The sequence below is a fragment of the Danio aesculapii genome, chromosome 21, assembly GCF_903798145.1.
Source record: "Danio aesculapii chromosome 21, fDanAes4.1, whole genome shotgun sequence".
In the NCBI taxonomy this organism is placed as follows: Eukaryota; Metazoa; Chordata; class Actinopteri; order Cypriniformes; family Danionidae; genus Danio; species Danio aesculapii.
The window spans coordinates 25,930,605-25,953,877 of record NC_079455.1 but is presented as its reverse complement, the minus strand read 5'-3'; the positions used below and the strand labels follow the sequence as shown (position 1 = coordinate 25,953,877).

Below are 23,273 nucleotides of genomic sequence, written 5' to 3'. Positions count from 1 at the left end.
CACATATATTCATATAGAAATATAAAATTTAAAATACTGGAATTATAATATTGATAAATGTACAGACAAATAAGAAAAAAGACTAATATGAGGATGAAAACGACAACGAAAGAGAGAAAAAACATTATTATTAAATCATAAGAGTCATTCAGATGGTTTGTAATAATGTTTCTAACTAGTTTTGTCCACTGGGTGACTGTGTTTATGACAGGCTAATCACTTTGCTGCTTTTAATATCAGACTGGAGTTCTCTCTCAAAATATGCCTCATTTTCTTCTGTATTTGTTATTGATTGTTGCATTTGTGTAATTATCTGGAAATAGGAGACGTTTGTGGATCTATGGTGTGATCACAATCTCATGGCAATTCGTAACTTTTTGATTTAGTGCCTAATTCATAGAAATTCGTACGATCTCATTCGTACAATTTAGTACGATTTGCTCCCCCCGACGATTGGGTTTAGTGGCGGGGTTGTGTGCCATGCCTCCTTTTTAAAACTGTACATTTTCATATGACTGAACTGGTATGAATTCATATGAATTAGCCAATAAACTGACAAAATGTAACATAGTTATGTTTCCTCGAGATCAGGCCGCAACACACACATTCATACAGTATACACTCACCGCCGGCCACTTTATTAGGTATCTGAGATGATTTACGCTTTATGACGTGGCGTGTTATCCTGCTGGAAGTAGCCATCAGAAGATGGGCAATACTCAGGTCGGTTGTGGTGTTGACACGATGCTCAGTTATTACTAATGGGCCCAAACTGTGCCAAGAAAGTATCCCCCACACCATTATACCACCAGTCTGGCCATTCTCCTCTGGCATCAACAAGGCATTTGCGCCCACAGAACTGACCCTCACTGGATATGTTTTCTCTTTTTCAGACCATTCTCTGTAAACCCTAGAGATGGTTGTGCGTGAAAATCCCAGTAGATCAGCAGTTTTTGAAATACTCAGACCAGCCCGTCTGGCACCAACAACCATGGCATGTTCAAAGTCACTTAAATCACCTTTCTTCCCCATTCTGATGATCTGCAGAATTTGAACTGCAACAAATCGTCTTGACCATGCCTAAATGCATTAAGTTGCTACCATGTGATTGGCTGTGATAATGACAATATACATCATTTGTAGACAGAAATACTTTTTAAATGTGTTGTTTGTTATATAAAACATTTGAAATACTTATACAAAAACAACTCTCTGCCTTTGACTTGCTTGGTATAAACAGCAGCAGATGAACCATTCATTAAAATGTTTTCCTATGTGTTTCACAGAAAGAAAGTCAAAGAGGTTTGGAAGGACATGAGGGTGAGTAAATGGTTTTATTATTTTTCGCCCAAATTTTTGGGTGAACTAAAAGTCTCCTGAGTCATATAAAATGGATGTCTCAAAGGCCTTTCCAACAGCCTCCATTAAATAAATCACTTTAGGATCAATAAATAAAAAAAACATAAATAAATTTGTCGGGGCGTTCTAAAATATGTCATGGAATTGCCTTTAGTAATGACTCGCATGCCAAAGGCGTGAATTAGATAAAGCCTCTCAGATCTCTCAGATGTCCATGAATAAACACGCTGAAGGTGCTTGAGCTCTGTAATTATGCCTTCGAGCACAAGAATTCCTTGATGAAAAAGACGCCACACGGTTTGCATCAAGGGCATTTATTTGAAGCTGCCTATTTATTCAGAATTACTCTGCCAAAGCGTGAGCACAGTTTAATCAGCTGAATAAAAAAACACAAACCGCCACCATAGATGAGCTAAAGTGAACTGTAGACATGTGGCCGATCAGGTACATCTAAACTAGAAGTATGCTAACAATGGATTTCGCGTTCTGAAGAATTGCTTTGTGACTTCTTAGAATGTCTGATTGTCTATGCTGAGACATTTTTAGGACACATCGTGATACACTGTTATTCAAAAGTACCATTCAGTTTCTTTTCCTTTCATTTTATTCATCAAGGACACATTACATTCATCAAAAGTGACTGAAAAAGACATTTATAATGTTACAAAAGATTAGGTCTCACCTTATATCATGTGCCCTTAACTATTATGTGCTTGGATCAAAAAAATAAATGCAATGGAATTATTGTGTTCGTAATGTATTGCAGAACATTTGAGCTGGGGTACAAGTCAGAATAGAGACAGGTTTGGAGGTACAGGTATGGGTGGGTTAAGGTGTAAGGGATGATCAACAGTGTAATTAAAGATGTAATTGCAGGTATTAATTACAGATGTAATTATTTGCATGGTGGCTCAGTGGTTAGTACTGATGCCTCACAGCAAGAAGGTCGCTGATTGGAGTCCCAGCTGGGCCAGTTGGCATTTCTGTGTTTTAGCGTGGGTTTCATCCAGGTGCTCTGGTTGTCCTCACAGTCCAAAGATATGTGCTACAGGTGAATTGAATAAACTAAACTGGCCATAGTGTACGAATGTGTGTGTGAATGTGTGAGCGTTTGCGTGTTTCCAGCACTGGGTTGCGGCTGGAAGGGTATTCGCTGTGTAAAGCATATGTTGGAATAGTTGTGGTAAAAGCACGAAAGAAAAATTCTCCATGTTTTATGTCACATATATATATATATATATATATATATATATATATATATATATATATATATATATATATATATATATATATATATATATATATATATATATATATATATATATATATATATATATATATATATATATATGCAGCGATTTCTCGTTTATATATATATATATATATATATATAATATTTGACTAGATATTTTTTTCATGACACTTCTGAACAGCTTAAAGTTACATTTAAAAGCTTAACTAGGTTAATTAGGTTAACTAGGCAGGTTAGTGTAATTAGGCAAGTTATTGTATAATGATGTTTTTTTCTATCGAAAAAAATATATAGACTAAAGGGGCTAATAGTTTTGACCTTAAAATGTTTTTAAAAAAAATAAAGCTTTTTTCTAGCCAAAATAAAACAAATAAGACTTTCTCCAGAAGAAAAAATATTATCAGACATACTGTGAAAATTTCCTTGCTCTGTTAAATTATTTGGGAGGCATTTAAAAAAGAAAAAAAAAATCAAAGGGGGGCTAATAATTCTGACTTCAACTGTGTGTGTGTATATATATATATATATATATATATATATATATATATATATATATATATATATATATATATATATATATATATAATTTTTTTTTTTAATCAGGCACTACAAACTATACCTATTACAGCTCCAGTGAACCAATAGGATCACCCAGTTGTCAGCGGGGACTCGATTTCTCATGACACCGGCAAATTTGCTCACTGGCCTCTTTCCATCATGGCCTTCTAACCATCCCCATATCATAATTGGCTTCATCACACTGTCTCATCTGCACCAATCAGCTGGTGTGTGTGTGTGTGTGTGTGTGCGGTCTTGCTGCCGTTGTGTCATCCAGTTGGATGCTGCACACTGGTGGTGGATGAGAAGATTCCTCACAAAAATGTGTAAAGTGCTTTGAGTGTCCAGAAAAGTGCTATACAACAGCAAGAAGGTTGCTGGTTCGAGTCATGTGGAGTTTGCATGTTCGTGTTGGCGTCCAAAGTCATGCGGTATAGGTGAAAGGAATAAACTTAATTGGCTGTAGTGTATGAGTGTTTATGGATGTTTCCCAGTACTGGGTTGCAGCTGGAAGGGCATCTACTGTGTAAAACACATGCTGGATTAGTTGGCGGTTCATTCCGCTGTGGCAACCCCTGATGAATAAAGGGACTAAGCTGAAGGAAAATGAATGAATGTTATAATCACATATTATGATATGTTTGTATGTGTATTAACTAAATATTACAAGTTTTTAAGCTACAATAACTTTCTTGTTAGCTAACACTTATGCAAAATCATCTGCTTAAACCTATTGCAGACATACAATACAGTAGATATACACCCTATAAAAAAACTGATTAGTTGACCGTTACTTAATATAATTGAGTAAACCTGTTGCTTTTAAAATGATTAACTGGCTTTAATTAAAAAGTGAATAAACAGGTTGCCTTAATTTTTGTACATAATTATTAAAAAATGTGCATAATTATAAAGAATAAGTTAAATCAACAGTCCCCAGTTAAAATGGCTTTACTTACTTTTTTAAGCAAAGTCAACTTGTCATTTTAAGGCAACTGGTTTACTCACTTTTCTTTAAGCAATGTATTATAATAACTTTTAACCATGCATACAAATGTATAATAACAGTTGCACCTGCTTATACTTTGGCCTTAAAGAGTGGTGAAGACATGAGTTTGTGAGTAACTAAAGCATGTTATTCATAAACATTATTATGAGCCTCCATCTTAATAATAGCATCTGTGCAATACATTTGTCAAAACTAATCAGAATGGTTGACTGTCAACTCTCTCTCACAATGACGCACAGCCACAAAGGAATTCTAAAAAAATCAACATAGCCAAAGGAGTTTTTGTGTTTGTGTGAAAGCGACATATGTGAGGGTTTTTCACTGCTCATTAAGATCAGTTCTGTTTACTGGAGATTACATTCCCATCAGTTGCCTCTAATAGCCATTTATCGCTGGTGTAACTTTTTTGGAGCTTTTGAAGTCCATCCCATCCAATAGTGCCTTTGAAAAAAAGTGTTGCCAGCCATTATGTCATGACAGAAAGGCAATGCTGTCTGAATACGTGACAAACCCTGAGGATCTGTGTCAGATTCTAAGTTTAAATTCCACTATAGGTGTTTCTGTGCTGGCAGAAATCTATATTGGATTAGAAATAGAAATCAATTAGCAAGAGCAGTTCAGCATGATGCCAAAAGTTATTGTAAAGAATAAAGCTAACATAATAATGTTTTTTTTTTAAGAAATTCTCATTCCCAATGCTTTTATTAAAGTATTGCATATTCATTTGATAACTGGTTATAAATGACAAAATATAAAATGTTTCTTTGTGGGCTGAATTGTACACTTTTGTTCCAATGTTTATTATCCCTCTACTGCATGCATTATGATAGATCTATAAAAAATATTTGACTGCTTTTCTTTTCTTAAAATGGCTTAACTTAAATTTATTTGTTAAGGTACTTTATGATATGTTGCCATATGGCAACAAAGTCCAACATTGGATCTAACTTAGAGATTTCTAATGTAGAACTTTCCTTATAATTAACAATTTTGTTGTTTGAAGTGATTTAATCTGTGTTGCGGTATTATAAGCTTTAACACAGAATTTATAAATGACACTTTATACATAATTTCCAACAATTGATATTCCAACAGCTTTCATTTATTCCATTATTTTTCGCTGAATATTATTGGAAACAAACATAATATTGTATTATCATGTATACAACATACAGCAAATATAAATATTTTCTTCAGTATATAACAAACAAATAACAAGCCTGATATATCCAGATGCATCAGAATAATGTAGCTACTAGCTAACAATGTTTATATATTATACTATATACTATACTACTATACTATACTTCTGCCTCTGAGCTGAATTACCTGAACAGTTGCCATCACTGCTCTTATCAAATGTCCAATCTGCATCATTCTCATGGTCACTAAAACCCATCTCATCCTCACTTTCTTCTGCAGGAAGAGCCAGTTCTGTCCTTTTCTTCTTCCACTTACCATAGAACATGGTGGTGCTCGCCAATACAGTTCCCTGTATTCATATCTACTCAAAAGTGGTTTTGCCCTTTAAACAAAATTTTATCCATAATGCAAATTCTATTAACATATGACTAAACAACATTATATTACTAGCATTCATGTTGTTACTGTGACACCTAAAAGTTCACAGCTGATCTTGCTAGCTAGCTAACCCATTACAATATTGCATGTTCCACTATTGCACACACTATTTACAAAAAACAAATTTGATATGGGGGTGGGGGGGAGCAGCGTAATTGTTTTATGCTCAATCCACTCAAAATTTATGAAAAATGTAAAAACAATTAACTTAACCCTTTCAGACCTGAATTATGTTCCAAGCTTCTGAAAAATGTAAAAGTATGTATTACGCCCTATGTGGCTCGAAGGATGAAAAAGGCTAAACATAATTATGACAATCCAATATATATATATATATATTAACAGATGTTAACAGTTATGGATCGGCACAGACAATGGACGTGGCACAAAGTGGTTCACTTTTAAAGAAAAAAAAGAATACGTAATCACCCAAAGTATATTTAAAATGTGTACAATAAATGCAAAATAAGCAATTAAATCAACTGAAACAAAATAAGATGCCAAATCAAAGAAAATAACACCCGCTAACTAAACCCTCCCCACCTCTAAATAACTAAAGAGAAATCTGAAAATAGAAAATAAAACATCTTTGGCGTCACATACTCCTCACAAAAGAGCACTCGCTGGAGAAACATACAAATGGTAGCACTGGCTTCTAACCTAATGGATTAACAGAGAATCAGCTATGTAAAATGTAAGTCACGTGACGCACTTTACTTTTACAGTACTTCCCTTTTTTGCTTTTCCATTTTTTCCTGTTCATAATAGATACATAACTCAACATAATGAAGCAAATCATAGAGCAAAACATATACAGTTGAAGTCAGAATTATAAGCCCCCCTGAATTATTAGCCCCTCTGTTTATTTTTTCCCCAATTTCTGTTTAACAGAGAGAAGATTTTTTTTCAATACACTTTTAAACAATAGTTTTCTCATAACTCATTTCTAAAAAGTGATTTATTTTATCTTTGTCATGATGACAGTAAATATTATTTGACTAGATATTTTTCAAGATACTTTTATACAGGTTAAAGTGACATTTAAAGGCTTAACTAGGTTAATTAGGTTAACTAGGCAGGTGTCACGATCACCAGCGATCATACTCATACGATCATACCAGGTCGCTGGTTCTCTCACACATGGACTACAAATCCGCCATTCATGAACTACATATTCACACATGCACTCTGTTCACACACACACACATGCTTCCCCATTTCCATTGATTAGACTCCCACAGCTGTTGCAACTTCTGGACTGATTACACACACTATTTATACATCACACTCACTCCCTGCCTTTGCCGAGTCTTGTCTACTGTATAGTGACTTTACAACGCGTTTCCTTTGTCTTGTTTCACCGTGTGTTTACCCTAGCCTTGTCTACTGAATTATCCTTGTCTGCCGCCTGCCTTCCGACCTCTCGCCTGTGACTGTTTACGATTCTGGACTGCCTATATACATCTGTTTGCACCTGTGTTGACCATTGCTTCTCTGACAACGAATAAACCTGCACGTGGATCCTACCTCAGTTGTTTCTGTCACTCCCCGCGTTACAGAAGACTCGGCCAAGACATGGATCCAGCGGGTATCGCAATAATACGTCTTCGTCAGGAAGCCCGGTCTATTGAGGAGTACGTGGAGGAATTCATCGAACTGGCACACCTAACATCTATGAGTGAGTTGTGTTTGATGATTTTCTTCCGTGGAGGACTTTCTGAGCCCCTGTATTCCACTATGCCTTTGCATGAACCCCATGGAACTTTAGAAAATTACATTGATCTTGCACTACAACTGAGTGGGTCCCCCTTCACCGTTGGCGAGGTGGAGGAGACCCCTAAATATTTTTTGGGAGGGGGCAATGTACAGCAGGACCAGAAGACAACAGGGCTTGCTGTACATCCCACGGACACATTAATGCTGGCAACACCCATACTCCTGTCTCCAGCTGACAAGATGGCCGCTTCTAGTCCTCCAGCTCACAAGATGGCCGCTTCTAGTCCTCCAGCTCACAAGATGACCGCTTCTAGTCCTCCAGCTCACAAGATGGCCGCTTCTAGTCCTCCAGCTCACAAGATGGCCGCTTCTAGTCCTCCAGCTCACAAGATGGCCGCTTCTAGTCCTCCAGCTCACAAGATGGCTGCTTCCAGTTCTCCGGCTCACAAGATGGTTTCCTGTTCCGAGTCTGTTCCTGCCTTTGTTCCTGCCATAGTTCCAGTTCCTGAAAGGCCATCGCCAGAGCCACTACTGCCAGAGCCACTGCCTGAGCCACTGCCGCCAGAGCTGCCAGAACCGCTGCCAGAGCCACTGCCGCCAGTACTACCAGAGCTGCCAGATCCTCCAGAGCTGCCAGATCCTCCAGAGCTGCCAGATCCTCCAGAGCTGCCAGATCCTCCAGAGCTGCCAGATCCTCCAGAGCTGCCAGATTCTCCAGAGCTGCCAGATCCTCCGTCATTTCCAGAGCTGCCAGATCCTCCAGAGCTGCCAGATCCTCCAGAGCTGCCAGATCCTCAGTCTCTGCCAGAGCTGCCAAATTCTCCAGAACTGCCAGATCCTCAGTCACCTCCAGAGCTGCCAGACACTCAGTCACCGCCAGAACAGCTGCCAGAGTCACTGCCGCCGCCAGAGCCACTGCTGCCAGTACTGCCAGAGCTGCCAGAGCTGCTGCCAGAGCCACTGCCGCCAGAACTGCCAGAGCCACAGCCACCACTGCTGCCAGAGCTGCTACCACCGCCGCCTGAGCTTCTTGAATGGCTGCCGCCGCCGCCTGAGCTTCTTGAATGGCTGCCACCGCCGCCTGAGCTTCTTGAATGGCTGCCACCCCCGCCTGAGTTTCCTGAATGGCTGCCACCGCCGCCTGAACTTCTTGAATGGCCGCCGCCGACTGAGCTTTCTGAATGGCCGTCGCCTGAGCTTCCTGAATGGCCGCCGCCTGCACTTCCTGAATGGCTGCCGCCTGAGCTTCCTGAATGGCCGCCACCGCCGCCTGAGCTTCCTGAACCGCCGCCGCCTGAGCTTCCTGAACAGCCGCCGCCGCCGCCTGAGCTCCCTGAATGGCCGCCGCCGCCTGAGCTCCCTGAATGGCCGCCGCCGCCTGCGCTTCCTGAATGGCCGCCGCCGCCTGCGCTTCCTGAATGGCCGCCGCCGCCTGCGCTTCCTGAATGGCCGCCGACGCCTGCGCTTCCTGAATGGCTGCTGACGCCTGAGTTTCCTGAATGGCTGCCAACTCCGCCTGAGCTTTCTGAATGGCCGCCGCCTGCGCTCCCTGAATGGTCGCCGCCTAAGCTTCCTGAATGGCCACCAGCTTCATATGACCCGCCGATGTCTGCGGAGAGTAAGGCTCTAGGCTCTCCTCAACTCCACTCTCCAGGCCCTCCGCAGCTCCACTCTCCAGGCCCTCCGCAGCTCCACTCTCCAGGCCCTCCGCAGCTCCACTCTCCAGGCCCTCCGCAGCTCCACTCTCCAGGCCCTCCGCAGCTCCACTCTCCAGGCCCTCCGCAGCTCCACTCTCCAGGCCCTCCGCAGCTTCACTCTCCAGGCCCTCCGCAGCTTCACTCTCCAGGCCCTCCGCAGCTCCACGCTCCAGGCCCTCCGCAGCTCCACGCTCCAGGCCCTCCGCAGCTCCACTCTCCAGGCCTTCCTCAGCTTCATGCTCCAGGTCCTCCTCCTCTACATGGTCCTGGCCCTCCATCCCTCCCCCTCTTCCGCCTCCGCTCCACCTCCCGCCTGATCAGTTTTAGGAGTGTCTGGAAGCCACTCTTAGAGGGGGGGCTCTGTCACGATCACCAGCGATCATACTCATACGATCATACCAGGTCGCTGGTTCTCTCACACATGGACTACAAATCCGCCATTCATGAACTACATATTCACACATGCACTCTGTTCACACACACACACATGCTTCCCCATTTCCATTGATTAGACTCCCACAGCTGTTGCAACTTCTGGACTGATTACACACACTATTTATACATCACACTCACTCCCTGCCTTTGCCGAGTCTTGTCTACTGTATAGTGACTTTACAACGCGTTTCCTTTGTCTTGTTTCACCGTGTGTTTACCCTAGCCTTGTCTACTGAGTTATCCTTGTCTGCCGCCTGCCTTCCGACCTCTCGCCTGTGACTGTTTACGATTCTGGACTGCCTATATACATCTGTTTGCACCTGTGTTGACCATTGCTTCTCTGACAACGAATAAACCTGCACGTGGATCCTACCTCAGTTGTTTCTGTCACTCCCCGCGTTACAGCAGGTTAGGTTTAATCGGCAAGTTATTTTATAATGATGGTTTGTTCTGTAGACAGTCAAAAAAAAAATGCTAAAAGGGGCTAATATTTTTTAACCTCAATGTTTTTTTTTATTTAAAACTGCTTTGATTCTAGCTGAAATAAAACAAATAAGACTTTCTCCAGAAGAAAAAATATTATTAGACACATTGTGAAAATTTCCTTGCTCTGTTAAACATCATTTGGGAAATATTTAAAAAAGAAAAAACAATTCAAAGGGGGGCTAATAATTCTGACTGCAACTGTACATGTCACAGAAAGACAGAGCAGTGACAAGAGATGAAGGATTCCCACAGTGCGGTCCGAGCTGTCACTGGAGCGCTTAAATGACCCCCATCATTCTCTGATTGGTCTACTCGTGAAAACTCCGCAAGTCAATCGGAACACCTAGATATTAGAAGAACAGCAGACAGCACATAAAAACGGAAAGTGGAGGAGGGAACAACAGAGCGACACCCCCAGGCACGTAACAGTATGTGTTCACAGTTCTTGTGGCTCCTATAAATGAGACCAAATTATAATAATAATAATTCAGTTAAGTATAAATATAAATTTTTGTCCATTTTGATGGACATCAGGTCAGAACAGTTGTACTTCCCGAACAAAATAAAAATATATACATGATTGCTGGTATAATCTTAACATTTATTTTCCAAATCATAAACATTAACATTACAACATTTTTACTTCATTTTGAGGGTTTTGTTGTATAGATTGCACTTTCTTTATAACAAACTTTATCTTCATCTTCCTCATCACTGCACATAATGCCCACATATAAGATATTTCCATCTGCTGTATGCTCAAGAACTTCATGATTTGTATGAAAATTGTTTCAGGAATGAATTAGAACATCAATACTGTTTTTTTAAATATAAAAGAGTTCAATCAGTACTCCTGGAGATTTTATTTCAGTAGCAGATCTTGAACCCACTGTCAATCCTATAATGGACAGACATATTTGAAAAAATCCTGGTCTAAAGCTTGCAATGTTACAAAAGATTTTAAACTTCAATTAGTAAGTGCAATTCCTCTTTTTTTACATACAATCTATGAAAAATTGGCAAAAATATTAATAAATCTGAATAAAAACATTGTAAATGTGGCTTACATCTGTGCATGTCTGGAGTGAAGTGATGCCATGCTACTTTTCAGTGTAGTGGATTTTATTTAAACTACAACGCCATTTGATTGGATGACTCTCATGGACTATAGGCTTTAGATGAAATACTCAGGAACCACAAAACAAAAAAAAAAAAAAAGAAAACATGGGCTGACATGTGATGTCCATTGTAATAGACATAGGGTTCGAAGGGGTCAATTGATTTGTGTTGGGACAACATAAGGAATTGTGTGGAACCCTGGATTTTTACAGTATAGTGTACTACATATCATATGAGATATTTCAATGATTCACAACCTGAGTTTTCCAAAAGCTCTCTATAAGGTATTTATATGCTAAAAGTTTAATTCGTCCCTCTATATATGTTTTATTTCTTCTTGCTTGACATGGAGCTGAATAAAAGGTTGCGTCTCTTGATCTGAATCTCCAGCTGTGATTCACAGGTTTGTAAGGTTTGCGCAGCAGGGGGCTGCATCCGCACATTCAGCTTTGAAGCTTCTGCTTCGCTTCTGAAGGTGTGAAAAACCGTTAGTCACTTTCGCTCAGCACGAATCTTTCAGTGAGGGCTACGTGTCCCCTGATGAGACTTCTTCTTTCAAGACACAACCGTGAACTCATGTCACCCTGAGCCCCTATATAGACACAAACATCACAAAGATCTGCTGCAGGGCTCTTGTGTACTGTAAATGGTGCTACACTTGAACTCTGTGTTCGATCTATAGCGTTGATTACCGCAGCAAAGATGAGCTGCTTTCATAACGGGACAAAACAAGACTTTATTAGGGAGGTCTTTGGGGACAGTACTTGTTGCTTATTGATTGTCCTATTGAATTTTGTTTGTGCATGCTTTTTTGTTAACGTAAATTGAGTTTATGTCTCTCATGTACTTCAAAAGAATGAATTATTTTGAGCTAAAATAAAAGTATTTGGAGTGTTTATCTGTTTTATCAACAGGTTATTCATTTAAAGGGACAGTGGAAAGTGGGTGTGTCCAGCTTTGTTTAGGTGGGAGTGTCCAACAGCGAATGAGGGAAGGGTTTGCATGAAAAGGGGAGTTTCATTACGTGTGGCCGGAAACCCAAACACAGACGCAGGGGAGATGGACAGCAATTCGGAGAGCAGCTTTTACAGCAGATCTGAGAGCTGTATAAAAAAGGGCTGGATTTCTGTCCACCAGATTCCTCTCAGTCACATTATCTGGTTGTTGACAGTGCAGGTTCACTGCCTTAACCTTTTTTAACTTTTCAACACAAACACACCTGTGAATGCAGAAAAAAGTGAAGATGCTGCTGATGAGGCGAATGTTGAAGTCTCGCAATGGTAGTTATTATTCCCAACTGTATTTGATGAAATAAACAAATAACTTATAAATACACCATTGTGCCTGCCACAAATACTGCACTGCACTGAAAAAGTGGACTGTTGTATCCTAATCTTAATTGTCTCTGTTATAATCTTAGCATGCTACATCTGTTGTGAAAACATCGGTCTGGCTCCCCACCTCACGCCGCAGAGGACAGATGTTACTGTTCGTACAACCTTTTAAAAAGACACCGAACAAAACATTTTCAATCCACAATATTGTAGTAATATTACTGTAAACTAATTATTAATTAGTAACTATATTCATTTTGACTAAGGTTTTTAAAAACTGAAAGAGTGCTTCAGTACTGTTCAGTACTAACAATACTAACTAACTTTGCCATCTGGAGAAACATAAACAAAAACATTGATCGCTCACTCACCAAATTCGTAGAGACAGGAAAATCAATGTGAACTGGAACCGTGTCTTTTTGAAAAGAAGATGAGTGGCAAATCCTGATTTCACTATTTCCAGATGTGAAAAGCTCTCCGGTAAAAAAAAAGGTTTCTTACAAACATATTTTAGTTGCGTGTTAGCAGACCACTGTAATCCACACATGTGGGTTCACACACAAGCTGTGCTCTCATCGCGGGGAAATGGAAACCTTCATTGTGGCACATTTATAAACGCAGCACTGACGACCCTTGTCTCCGAACAATTCTTCTACTACTTGTTTGAATTACGGTTGGCAACATATTGTGACGTCTCTCTGAACACTGTAACAGGTAAAAAGAGTCTTCGAAGCTTTATCATGCATATTAATAATGTTTAATTTCGTTCACAATAGAGCGTGCTGATTGGTTCGAACCAAGTCTTTCTCATGAATTAACGCTGCAAACTTAAAGAGGTCACCTTGTACCTGCTGGTAGGACAGCCAATCTCCACGCTGGAATTTACACAATGATCTCATGGCTGTGATGATGCTACAAAACTTTTTTTCAAACCGGAAGAATGAGTTTGCTCAAAACAACGCAAAAACAACCAATTTACACTTTTTAGTGAAATATATGTATCCTAATAGTGTTTTAGCAACGTGGGACACATATGATTGTCAACAACTCAAATTATGTGTTTTGGTGATTCGTGACACTTTAAATGTGACCTCTGCTTGGGTATTACAACAACAACAAAAAAAAACTTAAACACTGGCAGCACGGTGGCTTAGTGGATAGCACCAATTGGCATTTCTGTGTGGAGTTTGCATGTTCCCCTGTGTTTGCGTGGGTTTCCTGCGGGTGCTCTGGTTTCCCCCACAGTCCAAAGACATGCGCTGTAGGTGAATTGGATAAACTAAATTGGCTGTAGTGTATTAGTGTGTGTGTGAATGAGTGTGTATGGATGTTACCCAATACTGGCTTGTGGCTGGAAGGGCATCTGCTGAAAAAAACATACGCTGGGACAAGTGGCAGTTTATTCCACTGTGGCAACCTCTAAGCCAAAGGCAAATGAATGAATGAATGAATGAACTATAAAAACTTTTATTATTAAAGTTGTGTGTTTCAACACCATTTACAGAGAATTTTATGATGGAAGAATACTGTATTCAACATAATCTCATGCCAATTCATAACTTTTGAGCGTGTGGCTATTTCAAATGATTTTGTATCACCTCATTCATACGTTTTGGTAAAATTTGGTCATCACCAAATGATGGTTGGGATTAGGGGTTGAGTTTTAGAGGCACAAATTTTTAAAATCATACATTTTTGTATAAATTAAATTAGCCACTTTTCTGCCTATATGTGGACTATTGTGTAATTGTTGTTACAGTTAATAATAACAATAATTAGCTGAATCTATTTGAAGCATAATATAATCTTTTAGGAAAAATCTACTGTAAATTGTCAAAAGCAGGGATGGTTAAAAGTCAAAAGTAGTAAATTAAAATCAATTCAAACAATTAATATATATATATATATATATATATATATATATATATATATATATATATATATATATATATATATATATATATATATATGATACTAAAATACCATTGGTTAGAGCTTATTTAAGTTGTGCTATATCATATTTACACCATTTACAGAAAAGGTTATGACTGTAGTTTAGTGTTATCAAACTGAAATTACCTCTATATAAACTTGTGAAAACGTGCAAAAACAGATGCATCGCCTTGTATGCAAAACCTCCCACACAAACACACCTCATGATTCTGCTCTGACCACATAAATTAACCAAGACGTGCACTAAATGTGCTACTTCCTCATTGCTCTCACAATTGAGGTTGTTGGATGCTTGGGGAAACAAACTTTGGACTGAAAGATACTGTAGGACCACACAATGGATGTTTGCATAAATCTGATTGTGTTTCACTTCTTGGTGTTCATCTTTTTCAAAGCGACAGGTAATTATTGGTTTTCTGTCAAAAAAAACTGATTAAAACTTTTTTTTCCCCAAAAGTGATCTTTTTGTTCAATCTGTAACTGTCTTCAAAATCTCTTCCAGTTTGCTCTGACGTGTCAATTGTTGGAGGCAAAGATGTGAAAAAAGCTCTATCATGGATGGTGTCCATTCAGAAGGATCAGATGCATAATTGTGGAGGAATCCTGATTCACAAGCAGTGGGTTTTAACTGCGGCGCATTGCAAAGAGTAAGGAAACTATATTTAACTTATACTTGTGCAAACTATACAAAGTATAATATACTAAAGTTTCAGAAGTAAATATACAGTAAATCGATATATGAGAGCAAGTATAATTTCTTAATCAGAATCATCTATAAAGAGTGAAAAATAAAACTTTGTAAATTAACCAGAGAGCGTCACAGTGGCGCAGTGGGTAACATGATCGCATCACAGCAAGAAGGTCACTGGTTCAAGCCTCAGCTGGGTTAGTTGGGTCAGTTGGCATTTCTGCGTGGAGATGTTCTCCCCGTGTTCGTTTGGGTTTCCTCCGGGTGCTGCGGTTTCCCCCACAAGTTCAAAGACATGTGGTATAGCTGAATTGGGAAGGCTAAATTGTCCATAGTGAATTTGTGTGAATGAGTGTGTATGGATGTTTCCCAGTACTGGGTTGCAGCTGGAAGAGCATCCACTGCATAAAACATATGCTGGATTAGTTGGCGGTTCATTCCCCTGTGGCGACCCCAGATTAATAAAGGGACTAAGCCGAAAAGAAAATGAATGAATGAATGAAATAAACCAGATTATTGAAGTACATTTTACTTCAATAAAATACTTTCAGTTTTTCCTCTTCAAAGTTTCACATTTGACTTTGTAATATTTTGTGATGTACTATCCTTTTTATTTGACATAGATGTTTTAAATGTTTTAATCCTTTTTTTATTGAACTCTATCATATAATGTTTTACTACTTACATTATAAAGTATATTACAAATTATATATATATTTTTATTAGAATATACAAAAGGTACACAATTTGAGATAATGCAAATACAAAGAAAATAAAACAATAACAAAAATACAAAAAAAACAACAACAATACAATCAAGTACCGGCACGTGTGTGTGTGTGTGTGTGTGTGTGTGTGTGTGTGTGTGTGGTGTGTGTGTGTGTGTGTGTGTGTGTGTGTGTGTGTGTGTATGTGTGTGTGTGTGTGCGTGTGTGTGCATGTAAAGGTAACATGGTAAACAGGAGTCGTTGTAATAGGTTCAGTAGTAGTACACATTGTAGAAGTAGTAGTGGTTGTGGATGTAGTAGCAGTAGTAATAGTTGTAGCATTAGAAACTCTCTGTAGTAGTAGTTGGTGTAGTATTTGGGATTTATTTTTATTATTATTTTTTTATTATTGTAGTGGTTGTTGTTAATGATTATTACTGTTGTCCTTTCTTGCTTGTTTACTGTCATTATTACTATCATTATATCACTAGCATTGTTGTCACTCCTTATATAAGTTACTTGCTTCATTTAAGAGTTCCCACTTAGAAATGCTTGGCGTAAAAAGCTGGTTTGGCATGCTGTCCTGGGAGAGAACCCTGAGCTCGGAGATCTTTGAGCCCAGGGCTCCCGCCCGGTCGATAAGCATATCAGGGGATCCGAGATCAGGTAGGTCTCGAGAGTTCCCCTTTTGAAAAGGGAGGAAAGGAGGAGAGAAGGGGTGGAAGGGGGGATTCTTCCAAATGAAGATAAAACTTTAGGGAGAAAATGATCCATTTATAGTAAACTAGGATCGCTCTGATTGGATTATTACTGATTACAGATGAGTGGCCAGACGTGCTCAATCATATCACGTGCTCCTCTCGAAATTTGGTTTATGAAACTTCACTTCAAGAGTTCCCACTTAGATATGCTTGGCGTATAAAGCTGGTTTGCCATGCTGTCCCGGGAGAGAACCCTGAGCTCGGAGATCTTTGAGCGTGGGGGTGGGGGGGGGGGGGGGGGGGGGGGGGGGGTGGGGTGGAAAGGTGACTAGTGGAGGGGGCCAGAAAGGGGTGGCCAGGGTTGACTCATTAAGAATCAAAACAAAATATGCTCGAGGAACACTCCTGACAGAGATAGAGCTGGGAAGTGGCAGCGCTATATATAAATATATATGTATATATGAGAGTATATAAATATATATATAATGGGGTAATCTAAGGCCTGGAGGGGGCACTCAGAAGACTTCTGTGAGTCGGAATAGGCGCTGCGGGAGTTGGGGGCAGCAATTCTTATTATTTGCCGTCTCCGGCAGAAATCGTGAATTGGGATTTGGGTGGTGGAGATTTCTGCTAGAGGGTGAGTGGCAAGTTTGGCGAGACTCCTGAGGGAGTCGATGCTCGAGGAACACTCCTATTTGGAGATAGAGCAGGGAGTGACAGCGCTCTATATAAATATATAACCATGGACGAGAATCCATAGATATATATAAATAATGAGTTTCAGTGGCCTTGGGGGGGGGGGCAGTGACATGACCCCTGCGGGGGTCGGCGCCCGGGGAACAGGGCAAGCTGGCCGACTCTGACAGGAGACTGGGGAAAAGGGGATTTGGACGGTGAAGACTCCTGTTAGAGGGTGACGGGATGGGTTAGGTGCTCGAGGAACACTCCGTGAGGAGATGGAGCGGGGAGTGACAGCGCTATAAGTAAAAAATATATATATGTCTATGTACTTGCGCACATAGATACATATATATACACACACAAATCCATACATACACGCACGCATACGTATATACATACACGCGCATACTTCTATACGTGTGTACATACATACATGCATATACCACATCTACGCCCGCACAAATACATACATACGTACGCAAACGCATACACCCATATATATGCAAACATATAAGAGAAATTTGCTAAGGCCTGGGGGGGACAGTGAGATGACTCCTGCGGGAGTCGAAGCTCGGGGTAACACTCCTGCAGGAGTCAGAGCCTTAGGGGGGGCAGGGTCTGGCAGGAGTCGGGAAATGGGAGGGGGCTGTGAAGACTCCTGCAGAAACGGCCGGGGGTGGCGGGTTGACGAGGGGACTTGTATGCACCTTCGATTTACAATGTGACTGGGGGAGAAGGTTGAGTGTTACTCAGTTTAAAGTAAGGGAAAGGAGGAGGGAAGGTGGCTGGGTCATGCCCTCGCCCTTGAGTAGCTGTGGGTTGATGGCTGGCGAGAGTCATCTGGGCTTCTTTGAGGTGCCTTTGGCGAAGACGTATGCATGTCTTTAAGGCATTGGATGACCACCTTCCCAGGGTCTGGATCTGTTGTTGTTAAGCCCTTTGGGCTTCTGTGGTGGCTGCTCATATTCTGAAACAGAGTATATACAGGAATCAGAAGTGTAATTCAACACCTTTAAATACCTTTAAGACTCTTTCAATACGTTTAAAGACCTATAACCACTTTTCAACCGGAAATACTGGCGATATTTATCTTACAATATATTTACTAAATATTAAAATGAAAGAAATTAATCCAAACTAAAACATACATATGGAATATAGATCTATAAAATCTAGCCGATTCAACGTGTCCCTATAGAGCTGCAGAAATAATGGTGTTGCCTTGGTAACTGTGGTAAATAAGCAACAAGCTGTCAAATCTACTATGATTTTACTGATTTCGTAACTACACAACATCCTGATATTCACAGATTTAATACAGTCAAATTTTACCATACAATGATACCTTGTATAAAATAGATAAATTTAGTACATTGCAGGAATCTAAGACTATCTAAACTTGTCCTCAAACTTTTCTATATTGACTTATCTCCTTAACCCCTCGCAGAGGCCCTGTGAAAAGGGGGACTGGAGAGTGAGTGGGAGTCTGAGAGGCGGAGAATGCTATGAATCATCTCTAAATTCGGAATAGTGTTACTGGGCAATTGTCAACTATAAATGGGGAGGGGGAGAGGGGAGGAGGCAGGGGGAAGGCAGAGGGAAAATAAGGCTCGGCGGAGCGTCTCTGCTGTTGCAGAGGTGCAGTGGTAGTCAGCATTGGAGCATTATGAGTGCTAAATATTGTCAGTAACGATATGTAGAGATGAAGTAACAGAGGGGCTCAGCTAGAATGCCAGTGCAGTAGTGCTATGGGCGAAAGTTACTTGAATCATCTCTGCTGTTGCAAAGGTGCGTTGGTAGTCAGTATTGTATGGTTATGCATGTTCCTGAAAGAATAACAATACTGTCAGTAGTGATATGTAGAGATGGGTAAAAGAGGAGCTTAGCTAGAGTGACAGTGCCATGGTGTTATTGGTGAATGAAATTGGGTGGAGTGTCTCTGCAGTCGCCGAGATGCAGTGGTAATCAGCATAGGATGGTTATGCATGTTCCCGTAAGAATGAAAAAATACTGTTGTTAGTGATATGTAGAGGTGAGTGAATAAGGGGTCGGTTAGAATGTCACTGCAGTTGCGCTGTAGGGGGGGGGGGGGTGTAGCTCAGCTGAGCGTCTCTGCTGCTGCAGAGGTGCGGTGGGTCAATATGGAGACAATATGTGCTCCTGCAGAAGCATCTATTACTGGATTCATGGGGGGTTGGGAGTGTGACGATAGTGGTATTTGAAGTGTAAGTGTATCTGACTTGTTTAGAGCATTGCTGCTACATCAATTGACGCTTGGGTGACCTCTAAATGGGTCAGAGCTGTGGTGAAAGAGTAAATGGAAGTATGGGATAGTTTGAATTTGGAGGGAAATTAAAGGAAGAAAAGAGGAGACAAGGGCTAGAAATGCATGAGGGTGGAGGTCAGTTGGAGAAGATCAGCTTTGGAGAAGATTCCGTGATGTGGTATTGTTCTCTTGAGGTGTAAGAAAGTGAATAGTGTTTGAAATGGGTGAATGGGGGGGGGGGGGGGGGGGGCTTATTAATAAAGAAAGGCAGAGCTTCCTCCTCCTGCCTAGTTAGATCAGCTATGATGGGATGAAATGTGGGATTGAAATTATGTTAATTCAGACTTTTTCAAAACCGAAAAGGGGCTAGTGTGAATATGGCCTCAAGTGTGTGGGCTGTATGAGGCAAAAAAGGGGCTAGTGTGAATATGGCCTCAAGTGTGTGGGCTGTATGAGGCAAAAGAGGCTAGTGTGAATATGGCCTAAAGTATGTGGGCTGTATGAGGCAAAAGGGGCTAGTGTGAATATGGCCTCAAGTGTGTGGGCTGTATGAGGCAAAAGGGGCTAGTGTGAATATGGCCTAAAGTGTGTGGGCTGTATGAGGTAAAAGGGGGCTAATGTGAATATGGCCTAAAGTGTGTGGGCTGTATGAGGCAAAAAAGGGGCTAGTGTGAATATGGCCTCAAGTGTGTGGGCTGTTTGAGGCAAAAGGGGCTAGTGTGAATATGGCTTAAAGTGTGTGGGCTGTATGAGGCAAAAGGGGCTAGTGTGAATATGGCCTAAAGTGTGTGGGCTGTATGAGGCAAAAGGGGCTAGTGTGAATATGGCCTCAAGTGTGTGGGCTGTATGAGGCAAAAGGGGCTAGTGTGAATATGGCCTAAAGTGTGTGTGCTGTATGAGGCAAAAGGGGCTAGTGTGAATATGGCCTGAAGTGTGTGGGCTGTATGAGGCAAAAAGGGGCTAGTGTGAATATGGCCTAAAGTGTGTGGGCTGTATGAGGCAAAAGGGGCTAGTGTGAATATGGCCTAAAGTGTGTGGGCTGTATGAGGCAAAAGGGGCTTGTGTGAATATGGCCTAAAGTGTGTGGGCTGTATGAGGGGAAATGCATCTTTGTGAAGAGTGTGAATACATTTGGAAATGGATATAGAGTGTGATGGGTTGAATAAGGGTAGTTTCTGGAGCTGGTAGCCATGACCTCTAAAATGAGAAAACAAGAAAGAATTAGAGATTAAATGGTCACGACATGGTACATGTACAGCAGACATAATTAAATGTTTTAGCTGATATTCATGCAAGGTCGCTTCGTCAGAGCGTTGTCAACTGTGAATGGAAGCGCCTTTGTTAATACATGTTACAATAGCTTAGATGTCACAATAAGCAAGGGTTGTAGAAGTGGACATTCGTCCCCCTGCAGGGTGGCAGATGGATGAAGAGCTGAGGATATGGGCCGTGTCTTGGCTGGTGGTCCTGGAAGTACCTCTTGAAGAGCAGGTGAGGTGATAGTATGGTGAAGTGGAGTTTAACCCCTTAGTGATATAGTAGTTTGTTTAAAAGCAAAATGTATCTAACAGAGTCAGTGGATGAAACGTTATTCTATTCTATTTCTATTGCCAGAAATGTCCTCTTTGTTCGTAGCAGTCAAGCAGGAAGTTGTTTCTTCGCTGTTTCTCGTCCCACTGACTTGTCATTATAGACTTGTCAATCATATCACGTGCTCCTCTCGAAATTTGGTTTATGAAACTTCACTTAGTGACTGTTATTGTTCCCGTATTGTCCCGTATTTCTCCCGTATTTTTAATTTTTCTATGAAGGGGCAATAAACATTAAAGAGCCAATCCTCCCTATACGCAACCCATACCGCTGAACCACCAGGGGACGCCCCTTGCTCTTAAATGTGAGTCTGTTCTGTGCTTTCATTTTCGTTAGGCATGAAAGTATTTGGAAATAAATATAAAAATGGCGTGATTTCCTTTCTTTCCATTACAGACGCCGTTGCCACTCATATGCAATCCTTAAAACAGTCTGTTCATGTAGCGGTGCAGGACAAAATGTTTAGATTATTGTGGTAGAAATGTATGTAAATTAGCACAATTTGCATACTTAATGTAAACATTATAAAACTTGTAAAGCAGTTTTTTGTCGCAGTTCTTAACTGGGGGAGTATGCTTTTTTTTTCACTGCAGTGTCTTACCTTAATGTGCTCAACATGAGGTACCTACTTACGTCAGTTTTCTATTCCAGAATCCCTGTTTCATCAGTGACGGTTCTCATAGGATCTCTTTCTCTGAGTAAAGGCTCTCAGCGTGTTGGCATCCTCAATTACGAAATCCCTAAAACATTCAATGAAAAGACTAAACAAGACGACATCATGCTCATTAGGGTAGGGATAAACTAAAATTGATTGTAATTTATTTATTATAAACTCTTTTACTGCTTTTACACAACGTGTATTTGAGCATTGCCTTTATTTTTTGCAGCTAAACAAAAAAGTGAAAGCGAAACCTTACAAAATCCCTAAAAAGGAAAAAGACGTTCCACCCGGAACAAAATGTGTTGTGAGAGGTTGGGGAACCACTGATTATACGGTTGAGCAAGCTTCTGATAAACTGCAAATGTTGGAAGTGTTGGTGGTGGACAGAGATGTGTGCAACCGCTACTATAACAGAAATCCTGTCATCACCAAAGACATGCTGTGTGCAGGAAATACACAGCAGCACAGAGGAACCTGTTGGGTAAGTTTCAGCTTTACAGATGCTGATTTATGCTGTTTGCAAACATTTCTTCACATGCCTGGAGGATGATTTGTTTTTCAGGGAGATTCCGGTGGACCTCTGGAGTGTAAGAAAAACCTGGTTGGAGTCATTTTAGGCTCACAAGGATGTGGGATTCCCAAGAAACCCACAGTGTACACGCTTCTGTCCAAAAGACACATCTCTTGGATCAATAGCATACTGAAACAGCAATTCAACAGCACACACTATTAAGAAACAAAACATTTCCAGCGTATATACAGTAGCTTATTAATCCAAATTTGCGATGTTTACAGTGTTTATTTTGTTAGCGCACATTTGTAGGTGAACAATAAAAAAAAGTTTGTTTTTGTAATCTTCAATCAAATTCCATTTGAAGTTGATGTCAGTTGGACGGCTTCAGCCACAATATTCTTGACCAAGCCCCTTTTACCATTACTTTTCTAAGAGGGAATGAGAGGCAAAAAGAAAGCCCTGTCCCAGTCAATATTACTCCGCCATTAATGTACACCCTATAATGAACATTTGCTATTGATTTACTTATTCTCAGGCCATTTAAGATCACTTTTGTTCTCCAGTAGAATAATAGAGAATTTAATTTTTGGCTGAAGCTGTGATTTTTACCAAATGCAAGTCAATGGCTAAAGGCACGTTTAGAGTCAAACAAACATAAAAAGGCAGCACAGAATTAATACCCATGTCTTCTAATGATAAATTTAGGTCTTATGCAGTGTAACAGTAGCCAATTTTCCACTATTAAACCAAACCGTTCTAAGACATACCTGTCAACCCTCCTGTTTTTCCTGGGATTCTTCCATATTTTACAATTCTAACCCACTATCATTCTGTAAAGGCATTTTCCCATATTTCTCCTGTATCTTTCTATAAAAAGTGGCAATAAACATTAAAGTGCCGATCCTCCCTATACTCAGCCCATACCGCCGAACCACAAGGGGACGCCCCTTGCTCTTAAATGTGAGT

General features: G+C 40.4%; 1 protein-coding gene across 1 annotated transcript; it reads left to right on the top strand.

Annotated features, from left to right (window-relative positions):
- The first annotated feature begins 14,815 nt into the window (after positions 1–14,815).
- Positions 14,816–22,601, top strand: LOC130214796 (granzyme K-like). Its single transcript, XM_056446620.1, has 5 exons — positions 14,816–14,900; positions 15,002–15,146; positions 21,784–21,922; positions 22,020–22,274; positions 22,356–22,601. The coding sequence occupies exons 1-5, from the start codon at positions 14,837–14,839 to the stop codon at positions 22,524–22,526; spliced, it is 774 nt and encodes a 257-aa protein (XP_056302595.1). The 5' UTR covers positions 14,816–14,836; the 3' UTR covers positions 22,527–22,601.
- Positions 22,602–23,273: the final 672 nt, after the last annotated feature.

Excerpts from the sequence above, each read along its gene's own strand:
- LOC130214796 (XM_056446620.1), top strand. The coding sequence starts at position 14,837 with ATGGATGTTTGCATAAATCTGATTGTGTTTCACTTCTTGGTGTTCATC. Across the intron at positions 14,901-15,001 it reads CATCTTTTTCAAAGCGACAG|TTTGCTCTGACGTGTCAATT; the intron begins GTAATTATTGGT and ends AATCTCTTCCAG. Across the intron at positions 15,147-21,783 it reads ACTGCGGCGCATTGCAAAGA|AATCCCTGTTTCATCAGTGA; the intron begins GTAAGGAAACTA and ends TTTCTATTCCAG.